Source organism: Pipistrellus kuhlii, unplaced genomic scaffold (genome assembly GCF_014108245.1).
Source record: "Pipistrellus kuhlii isolate mPipKuh1 unplaced genomic scaffold, mPipKuh1.p scaffold_m20_p_4, whole genome shotgun sequence".
Classification (NCBI taxonomy): Eukaryota; Metazoa; Chordata; class Mammalia; order Chiroptera; family Vespertilionidae; genus Pipistrellus; species Pipistrellus kuhlii.
In genome coordinates this window covers 89,877,169-89,888,435 of record NW_023425540.1, presented here as the reverse complement: position 1 = coordinate 89,888,435, position 11,267 = coordinate 89,877,169, and the positions used below count along the sequence as shown (strand labels likewise).

General features: G+C 44.7%; 1 protein-coding gene across 1 annotated transcript; it reads left to right on the top strand.

The window, feature by feature from the left end:
* Positions 1 to 361: 361 nt before the first annotated feature.
* ZNF174 (zinc finger protein 174) lies at positions 362 to 8,902 on the top strand. Its single transcript, XM_036409892.2, has 3 exons — positions 362 to 1,467; positions 2,441 to 2,663; positions 6,631 to 8,902. Exons 1-3 carry the CDS (start codon positions 1,060 to 1,062, stop codon positions 7,230 to 7,232), a joined length of 1,233 nt encoding a protein of 410 aa, XP_036265785.1. The 5' UTR covers positions 362 to 1,059; the 3' UTR covers positions 7,233 to 8,902.
* The last annotated feature ends 2,365 nt before the right edge of the window (positions 8,903 to 11,267 follow it).

The following is an 11,267-nucleotide window of genomic DNA, read 5'->3' as shown; positions in this document are numbered from 1 at the left end:
ACTCCCCGGGCCCCCAGCCAGGAGCAAGCGAAGCACTCACCTGACGCCCGCACTCTCCTCTTCCAAGCCGCCGGCCGACTTCAGGCTTCCAGCGGGGGCGTTAACTGCCCTGTGCGAACGCTCGCGGGTCTCTCGGGTCGTGCCACCGGACTACAACTCCCAGGGTGCACTACGATGGCTGGAAGCCGTTACTCATCAGCATCGACAGATATACTAGCCAATAGGCAGGAGAACATGCCCTCGAAGATCCAATCCCGCTGCGAGGAAGGCGGCTCTCCCGTAGCGTGGTTCCTCCGCAGTGTGGGCGTGTCCGCGGCCAGAGGCTCTGCCCCGCCCCCGCCCTGGCTCCCGATACTCAGTGAGGTGAGTCCGCCGCCGGTGGGCGCGGGGTGCGGCCTGTCGGCGGCGCTGCCTTCCCGGGGGCCATCCCGGCTGGTACGCGGACACCAAGCTGAGCCGCGCCGGGAGCGCCGGAGCTTCGTCAGGCCCGGGGCTAGCTGGGGTGTGGAGCCCGAGCCGGGCTCTTTCGGAGGCCGGAACGGCTGGGCCTTCGGACCCTTGGAACGAGCCGCCACCGTGTCTCCGAGGCTTCCGCTAACTCCCAGCCCCGGCGGGCGCCGCGGCCTGCTGGGACCACCCCGCGGTGAGAGGCCGGAGGTCTGCCCAACCAGAACACAGGACAGCTGGTGGCGGCTGTCTGACAACTTGAACTTCTCCTAGGTCTTGTTGCGCATTTCTTCTTCTGAGACTTGGTGCGCTCATCGGTGAAATAAAAGCAGTAACTCCCCTACAGTTTCCTTTGAGGACTTTCTGACTTTTCTCCTTCACAAGATAGTTCTAGAAACTATCGGAAAGACAGACTCTTTCCACTCCCAGGGACTGTGTTGTCTTCAGGAGTTTGGAGTCAAGGCCAGTGAATGAGAAGGGCCTGTCTGCATCCTGTCCTCAACATCTTCAGAAGAACTTCGCTTCTGGCATTTAGGAAGACTTCTCCAGGGCTATGATCCCTCAGGCTTGAGCTGTTTACGAGGAGAAAAAAGCTGTCTCCTGAGCCCCAAAATGGCAGCTAAGATGGAGATAACTTTGAGTTGTCAGTCCCACATTCAGGCTTCTTCCAAGCCAGAGAGACATATCATAACAAAGCTAGAAGAGAAGCGGGGGGCGGTTCTGCAAAAAGACTGTCCCAATCCCGAAGCCTGCCGCCAGAGCTTTAGACGGCTTTGTTATCAAGAGGTGTCTGGACCCCAAGAAGCACTCTCCCGGCTCCGACAGCTTTGCTGGCAGTGGCTGCAGCCGGAGATGCACACCAAAGAGCAGATCTTGGAGCTGCTGGTGCTGGAGCAGTTCCTGAACATCCTGCCCCCCGAAATCCAGGCTCAGGTCAGGCATCGATGTCCAATGAGCAGCAAGGAGATGGTGACTCTGGTGGAAGATTTTCACAGAGGAGCCAAGAGACCAAAGCAATGGGTAAGGCGGGTCTTCTCTATTGGTCCGTAGGATTCTCCCCGCCCCCCTCCGCCCCCATCTGGATAGTGTTTGGTTTTTGGGCTCTCTTTAATTAGAGCCCAGGAATGGACCAGGTTGGCTTCCAACATGTTTTCTGGCCTCTGTTTTGGAAACATTCCCCTACCTCCAGATGTACCAGGTTTTCAGAAAACCCACCCAGGGGCCCTTCCATGACAAAGTGGAGGATCAGTAAGGTTATTGAATCTTTGCTGACAAATCTCCCCTCCATTCCTTTTGAAGGTTTCCTACAATCAGGATTCTTAGCAGACAGCGTAATCCTGTTGGGTAGGACTTTGGTTTATGAGTAACTTCATTGAACCTCGTTCCAGTCAAGTGTCTTGCATAGGTATTTCCTTTAGATCAGGAAGTCACAGCTCAGTTGGCTAGTATTCCTTTCAACCTGCACCCTCTAAATCAGACCAAGAGCCTCAGCAGGAAGCAAACAACCATTTGCTTTGGGGAATGGAAGCGGTTAGGGAACAGGAGTGGGGCAGTCCTCTTAGAGCCTTGGGCAGAACTATTTATTAGGTGAAGATGGTTTTTAATGGCCCTTACTACACTGCTTCCCAATTCTACAGAGCCTGTTTTTAGCAGTTGGGAGGCAGGTGGGCATAGGGTGGGAATCTGCTGAACCATTGTCATGACTGACCCTGTTGTCTGTGCCTGTTCTTTAATGACTTTGATTCAGGTCTTGAGCAAGGCCCAAGCTTTAGAGTTCTCCACTCAAGAAGTATTGGCTGATTTGAAGCAGCCTCATTCTGGTCATTCCCCATGTCCTTCCCTGTGTTTTCTTTGAGAGTTTCAGCAGTCTCTAAGTTGGCCTCCAGTCCATTGTCAGGAATTCCCAGTAAGGGGTCATTACAGAGCAGTGAGAGGTCAAGCTGCCTTGAGTCAGTCCTCTGACTGCCCTCTAATGCATGGGGCTTGTTCCTAGGTGGCTGTTTGTATGCAGGGGCAGAAAGTGCTCTTGGAGAGAACTGGATCTCAGCTTGGAGAACAGGAACTGCCAGACTTTCAACTGCAAACTCCTAGGAGATACCCTAGGGAGAACTGTTTGGAGGAGCCTTTCCAGGCAGGACTTCTGGACCAGTTTAGCCCCCATCAGTGGGAAAAATCCCCACTCCTTCTGGAGCCAGCCACCAAATTGGCTGGGACAGGTAAATGCTCTGTGCCTCCTCTCTCCCTCTCATCAGTCTTCATCTCCATCAAAGCATTCAGGGTTCTGAAAAGCTATAGATGAGATGATGATATTTTTTTAAAATGTTATGTGTAATAGTAGATCTTTATGCCTGAAAAAATTTCACTAATTAGAATGGTAGTGATATGCCCAGCCGGTGTTGCTCAGAGGTTGAACATCAACCTATGAACCAGGAGGTCACAGTTCAATTTCCAGTCAGGGCACATGCCCAGGTTACAGGCTTGATCCCCAGTGTGGGGCATGCAGGAGGCAGCCAGTCAATGATTCTCTCTCATCATTGATGTTTCTATCACTCCTTCTCCCTTCCTCTCTGAAATCAACAAAAATATATTTTAAAAAAATAGTAGTGATACTATACATAAGAATTCTGTTTTCATTTTCTGTTAATGACTATTGGACAATATAGTACACAACAGGACTGTTCTAGTGCTTTTCTGTTCCTTTTAGAGCTTCCTATATAGCGTAGACAGATCCAAATATGACCACTGATGAACTTCCATGCAAGCTAAGTTTCATCACTTAAAATGGTCCTATACTATTATTTAGAAGGGGCCTACAGAATATTCTTTTCATTAGAGAAAAAGCCCACTCCATATTATTTTCTGCCTCCTTCTCCAATACATTTTCTGTGCTTTAAACTTCTGTGTCCACTTCCTTACCTGTCTCTGGTACAATGCCAGTATAACTCTCAGCCCTACGCCACCCAGCCCTGTGATGCTAAAACTGAATGGCAGTGACATTGGCCAGTCTTGGTGAAGTAAATATAGGTTACAGTCAGCAAGTTAGAGAGTTACAAGAAAACTAGAGCCTTGATCCCTTCAGATTTGCTACAGTCAGTGAAACACTTTGATTTGATTATTCTCAGAACTCAAGAATGGAGAAGAACTGGGGCATCCAATAGAAATCATTGTGACTCTGGGTGAGGTCCTGCCCCATAATCTATGGCCTTCGTAGACCTGAATAAAGTGGACCACCCACACTCCCTTCCCCTGGCTCAGCAGAGGCAACTGGCTGTGTGTACTATCTTCCTTCATTTGTATGTTCTCATGCTTTTCATTCCTAAGATCCAACAGCGTCTTCCTTCAGAGCTGCACTGTGCAATATAGTTGCCACTAGCCACATGCAACTGTGTAGATGTTATTTATTGAAATATAATTCACATACTATAAAATTCACCCTTTTAGAGTGTGAATTTTAATATAATTACATTGTCTTTTAGTATAATTACACAGTTGTGCAAACATCACCACTAATTTCTGAATATTTTCATAACCTCAAAAAAGAAACCCATACTTATTAGCAGTCACTCTCCATCCCTCCCTTTCTAATCCCTAACAACCACTGTCTACTTTCTGTCTCTAGATTTACCTTTTCTGGACATTTCATTGTCCAGCATCATGTAAAATGTGCTTTTTTGTGATTGGCTTCTTTCACTTAACATATTTTCAAGGTTAATCCATATTTTAGCATGTGTCAGTACTTTATTCCTTTTTAAGGCTAAATGGTATTATATTAATGGAAATTTTATCAGTTGATGGACATGTGGGTTTCCACTTTTGGGTATTATGAATAATGCTACTGTGAATATTTGTTTACAAGTGAACATGTTTTCATTGCTCTTGGTTGTGGAGTGGAATTACTGGGTAACTATGTTTAACTTTTGGAGGAAATACCAGACTGTTTTCTAAAGAGGCTGTGCAATTTTACATTCCCACTAACAGTCTATGGGGATTCCACTTTCTTTACATCCTTGCTAACATTTGTACTGTTGTCTTTTTTGTAACAGCCATCCTATTAGGTGGGAAGTGGTATCTCGTGGATGTTTTGAGTTATTTCCCTAATAACTAATGATGTTGAGCATCTGTCCATATGTTTATTGGCCACTTATGTATTCTTTGGAGACATGTCTATTCAGATCCTTTGCTCATTTTTAAATTGAGTTAGTCTTTTTATTGTTGAAAGAGGTCTTTACATATTCTGGATACTAGACCCTTATATAGAGTTTGCAAGTGTTTTTCCTATTCTGTGAGTTGTCTTTTTACTTCTTACTTTTTGTTGTTAATCCTCACCTGAGGATCGTTTTCTCTGTTGATTTTTAGAGAGAATGGAAGGGAGGGAGGAAGGGAGGGAGGGAGAGAGAGAGAGAGAGGGAGAGAGAGAGAGAGAGAGAGAGAGAGAGAGAGAGAGAGAGAGAGAGAGAGAGAGAGAGAGAGAAACACATTGATTGGTTGCCTCCCACTCAAGCCCTGACCAGGGCTGGGGATGGAACCTACAACCCAGGTAGGTGCCCTTGACTGGGAGTTGAACCTGTGATTCTTCAGTGCTTGGGCTGATGCTCTAAGTACTAAGCACACTGGCCAGGGCTCTTTTTTACTTTCTTGGTAGTATTCTTTGAAGCATAAATGTTTATTATTTTAATTTAGTCCAGTTTATCTGTTTTTGTTTTTGTTTTTCTATATCTGTTTGTGGTTTGGTCACTTATATAAATTACCATTGCCTAATTTGAAGGCATAAGGATTTACATCTATGTTTTATTTTTATTTTTTAAAATATATTTTATTGATTTTTTACAGAGAGGAAGAGAGAGGGATAGAGAGTTAGAAACATCGATGAGAGAGAATCACTGATCAGCTGCCTCCTGCACACCCTCCACTGGGGATGTGCCTGCAACCAAGATACATGCCCTTGACCGGAATTGAACCTGGGACTTTTCGGTCCACAGGCCGATGCTCTATCCACTGGGCCAAACCGGTTTTGGCTCTATGTTTTATTTAAAGAGAGATTGGTTTAGTTCCTACATTTAGGTTTTTGATGAATTTTAAGTTAATTTTTATATATGTTATGAGGTGGGGATCCAACTTCCTTCTTTTGCATCTGGAAATCCAGTTGTCCCAGTACCATTTTATTTATTTATTTATTTATTTATTTATTTTAATGTATTTTATTGATTTTTTACAGAGAGGAAAGGAGAGAGATAGAGCGTTAGAAACATCGATCAGCTGCCTCCTGCACACTCCCTACTGGGGATGTGCCTGCAACCAAGGTACATGCCCTTGACTGGAATCGAACCGGGACCCTTGAGTCCACAGGCTGACGCTCTGTCCACTGAGCCAAACCAGTTTCAGCCCAGTACCATTTATTGAAAAGACTATTCTTTCCCCATTGAATTGTTTTGTCAACCTTGTTAAAGAGCAATTGATTATAATTGCATGGGCTGCTTATTTAAATTAATTAAAAGTATAAAATCCAGTTTTTCAGTCATACTAGTCACATTTCATGTACTCAGTAGCTGCATGTGGCTAGTGGCTGCTATATTGAATAGCACTTGCACACACGCACACACACACATATTGCCTACATGTCAAGGATTCTATGGGATAACACAGCTCTGGATCCTCTGACTAGCCCAGAGTCTATTCCAGTTAATTTCCATCCTCATTCTCAATCCTGTTAGAAGTTGGGTAGTTTCTGTAAATAGGATGCATATCTAACCCATATTCCAGGTTCCAAACACAAATGCTGTCAATTTTATAAGAAAAGGAAATCCACATTCATTGGATTTACCATTATTAAAGAGAAAGTGGTGGTTATTTAATGTCCATGAAGAGAGAGTGAAATTGCACAGTTGAAATTCCAACTCTCTTTCTTCCTTTTATTCCTTAGTTGATACTCAGGCCTTTGGGTTTTCTTTTCCCTATTTCTCCTTTCCTAAAGTTGGTTCCTAACTTTAACATAAATTTCCAGGTACCACCCCCAAAAGATTCTGACACAACAGTCTGCTTGTTTGGTAAGTGCCCCAGATGAGTCTAATGCAGGTTGCCAGTAGAGGACCACAGATTGAGAAACCTTACAGTATTTTCATAATTCTTTTGCTAAGGTTCTTTCTTTGAAGCCCAAAATATGAAACAGATTCTTTCTAATTATAGAGGCCCCCAGAATGAAAAGTGAGAACAAGGAGAATCCACAACAGGAAGGGGCTAAAGGAGCAAAGCCATGTGCAGTGTCACCCAGCAGACTCAAAGGGAATCGTCTGCAGAGTCCTGAACCAAGAGGGGCAAATATGAGTGAATCCTGGTTGTCGCGAAGGCAGGTCAGCCCCCCAAATGCTCAAAAGCCGTTCACTCACTTCCAGAGACATTACAGGGAACTGGAATATATCAGTAGCCCCCTAAAAAATCATCTACTGAGAGAGCTGAAGAAAAGCAAAGGAAGTAAAAGAAGCCTGAGCAGTCATTTGCAACATCTTAGTCACCAGATGACCCACTCAGTGAAGAAACCTTACAAATGTGATGACTGTGGGAAAAGCTTCACATGGAATTCAGAGCTGAAAAGACACAAGCGAGTCCACACAGGTGAGAGACCCTATACCTGTGGAGAATGTGGCAACTGTTTTGGGCGGCAATCAACTCTGAAACTGCACCAGCGGATCCACACTGGAGAGAAGCCATACCAGTGTGGCCAGTGTGGGAAAAGCTTTCGCCAGAGTTCAAACCTTCACCAGCATCATAGACTTCACCATGGAGACTGAAAGCAAAGCTTTGGTCAATTTGTTCAGAAGGAAGGTATTTGTGTTTCTCCTTTCCCTTATTTATATATAAATTATAAAGACTGTCTGCGGGACTTATAAGGAATGCAAGAGGTCCCTGGAGAATGATAGTGTACATTTCTCTGGTGAGGGATCTCAGAAGAAGCTGTTGGGGACATGACCATGCATGGTGACAGGGTAAAGAAATGGCAGGTTTGAACATTGGTTGAAAGGGAACTAGGGTCTCTGCTGGAGAGTGGGGCATAACTACTGAAGGAGCATCAGGATGATCCTACAGGAGTCCCTGTCCCATGTGAAATCTTTTCTGCACTGCTTTATTTATCCTCAAAGGTATATTCTATATATAGTTATACATTTGCTGTTATACCAGGCAATCTTTATCATGTACACACTTCTTTAATAAAGATGGGTGATACACAAGAATTTCAAAGCAAAAGTTCATTGGAATATAAACACCCTAGTATTCTTTCTGTAATTCCTGGCTGTTCATAACAAAGGACACATGAAGGGAGAATATGAACATACTTGTTTGAGGAGAGGGTTTCCATGCTCTTACCACACACACATATTGAGGGATCTTTTTATATCAAAGCACCCTTGATTTAGGAAAAGAAAATCTACACAGCTGCTTCAATCCTGTCCAAGGGATAGGGAAAAGCTACAACCAGGAGCAAGTAGTGGATGTTGATCGCTAAGCAGATGTCAAAGGGAATCCTTAGGACTCTCCTTCCTCTCTTGCCAGTAGCTTTAGGAATAACAGAATAATTGGGTAAATGAAAATGTTCTAAAACTGGATTATTTCAGTATGTTTACTGAGAATTATTGAAATGGGTTAATTATATATATAATTAAGCCAAAATGAGGTTTCTAAAAATGACAAAATATACTTATTTAAGATGTTAAAGTCCTGGAACTATGCCTGAGAGATTACCTAATCCCATTCCTTTATTCTCTCATAGTGGAAATTAAAATGCAATTATACAATTTTTAGTTACCCTGGGCAAGCCAGCTGATCCCCCAGTTGAGAGGAAACTTTGGTAGATGGGTGCACTCTCAAACAGAAAACTGGTAGGTAGCATTCTTCCTAAAGCATCAGTATCCTAAAGCCTTCTGGGGACTCTGAGAGGTGAATCTTGTTTCCTTTTGTTTTTCAGTTTCTAGTGGCTGCTTGTATTCCTTGTACATTTGAGTACATTTTGCCCCCTCAGGACTGTGGCTTGTGCTGTCATTCTTCCTTACAGCAAAGGGTCAAGTGCACACACTTACATTTCTGCCTTCCAGATATTTGTATACAGTTTCATTTGCCTTTAGAGCCTGCAACACGCCCCCCTTCCATCCTCTCTCACTTCACAAGAGTTGCCTGCTCTGCAAATCCTTCTCTGACAAGTTCTAAGCATACTTAGACTTAATGGCATGTCATTCCCTGTACCACTCTGCTCACCAGTGGTGCTCAAACTGGGAGTACATTTTGCCCCCCAGAGATTTGGCAATGTCTGGAAACATTGTTGGGGAAGGAGGGATAGCTCCTGGCCCCTAGTGGGTTGAGACCAAGAGTACAGCTAAATATCCAACAGTGCACAGGATGGCCCCCACAACAGAATTATCTGATCTAAAATGTATGTAGTTCCAGGGTTGGGGAGCTGAATCATACAAGATAAAGGGTCTTTAAGAGCAAGAACCTGTTGTACCACCATTTTAGCTGTTGGACTTAGCACATATGCCACCAGGAGAAATAGAGAAATAAGTGTCAGTAATTGAAGAGCCAGGGGCTCCTCGGGGCCCATTTTTGTCTAAATCAGAGATTCTAGTGACAATCTGTTGAATGCAGTAGATGAAACCTTTTGTCTTTGGGGCAGAGGTGGACTTAATGGAAGCCCAGTGGCCTTCATCATGCTTGGTGACCCTTTAGATTCTAATCCACAGTCCCTTTCCCAACAAATACATTAGGTTAGATATTAAAATTCATCTTCATTATTAGGCCTAGACTAGTGGTCGTCCCTGGTGGTCCGTGGATCACTGGTGGTCAGTGAGGTCTGAAAGGTTGGTGACCACTGGTTTAAGGAAACCTTTGGAGCAGTGGTCGCCAACTGGTGGTTTGTGGACCACTGGTAGTCCATGAGGTTTGAAAGGTTAGCAACTGCTGGCCTAGACCATACCTCAGGTACTCTAGTCTATTGCCTCTCACTGGTCAGGGCCTTGTTGGTTCTTCATTCTGTTCCTAACCTCCCCACCTCCTTTTTCCATGCCAATTTCACTGTCGTTTCTTAACTTTCCTAATCTTACTTATATCTGTATTTCTTATGGATGAACAGCACAAACATCTCAGAGTTCCAGAGGTCAGAAGTCCAAAATCAGTTGTGTTGAGCTGAAATTAAGATGTAAGTAGCCCTGAATCCTTCTGGTGAATCTTGTTTCCTTTTGTTTTTCAGTTTCTAGTGGCTGCTTGTATTCCTTGGCTTGTGGTCTCTTCCTCCATCTTTTTTGTTTTTAACATTTTTAAAAAAAATACTTTTTATTGATTCCAGAGAGGAAGGGAAAGGGAGAGAGAGAGAGAGAAACATCAATGATGGTCGAGACCGGCCACTTTCTGCACGCGTTCACGCCCCTCACCGGGGACTGAATCTGCAACTGAGGCATGTGCGCTTGACCGAAATCAAACCTGGGACCCTTCACTCCCTAGGCCGATGCTCTCTCCACTTCAAAGTACATTACCGAAAATCCAAGATGACTACACAGGTAAACACCTAGCCGCAGCCGCACACAACAATTTCAATAAAATACAACTAAAATATAAAATGGACATTACCCAGAACTACAGGAAAGTCGACTGACTGGAAATTCTACAACGAGAAGCAAGGAGAAAACCAGAAAGAAGAGCAGAGGAGCTGTAAAAGCCCAAGGTACGGAGACACGCGGCACGCGCGGAGAGGACGGAGCCGGAGAGGAGGGGCAGCTGAGTGCCTGGCTGGCGTTCCCTAGCAGGAAGAAGATAAAAGCTCCGACTATGCTGGGCCCCAGTTCCGACTGCTCTGAACCCCAGTTCTAGGCCAGACCCCGGGGACCCAGACTCAAACAGAGAGAGCTGGGCTGTAAGGCGGAACCTCGGGGGAGCGGCGAAAGGAAGTCCCGGCGGCGCGCACATTGTGCTCAGAGAAGGGACGGTTGGCTGTGCCGCAGGATTGCCCTGGCGGGAAGGAGACAGGGGCTCCAGACTGCTCTGAACGCCACCTCCAATCCCACTTCCAACTGAACTGAACCCCAATACCGGGCTCATTGCGGGAGAGCATAGACAGTTTGGCAGCAGGCGAAAATCGAGGGCACCTTTCTCTTAGAGGTGCTTGCAATGAGTACTGAAGGATCCTGAGACTCAGGAGCCGCATAGGGCAGGGCTGACGGAAGCCAAAGCTGTAGGCTCCACCCTGAAACCCCGCCCCATCAGGGAAGCTGCGAAAATGCCGAAACGAAATATATCACAAACAAAAGAAATGGAGGGCAAAAAGCTACTGGATATAGAGTTCAAATCTACACTTATAAGGTTTTTCAAGAATTTCCTAGAAAAGATCGATAAGACCTATGAGGATATGAAAAGGGATAAACTAGAATTAATAAGGAATCAACAAGAAATGATAAGGGATCAACAAGAAATAAAGAATACATTGTCTGAAATAAAAAATATTATACAGAGTCCTAAAAACAGAATGGAAGATCGCAAGAATCAAGTCAAAGATTTGGAACATAAAGAGCCAGAAGACACTCCTCCACAGAAGTTAGAAGGCAAGAGAATCCAGAAAATTGAAGATAATGTAAGAAACCTCTGGGACAACTTCAAGCGAACCAACATCAGAATTATGGGGGTCTCAGAAGATGAGAGAGAACAAGATATCGAAAACATACTGAAAGAAATAGTGACAGAAAATTTCCCCCACCTGGTGAAAGAATTAGACTTACAAGTCCAGGAAGCGCACAGAACTCCAAACAAAAGGAATCCAAAGAGGACCACACCAAAACAAATCATAA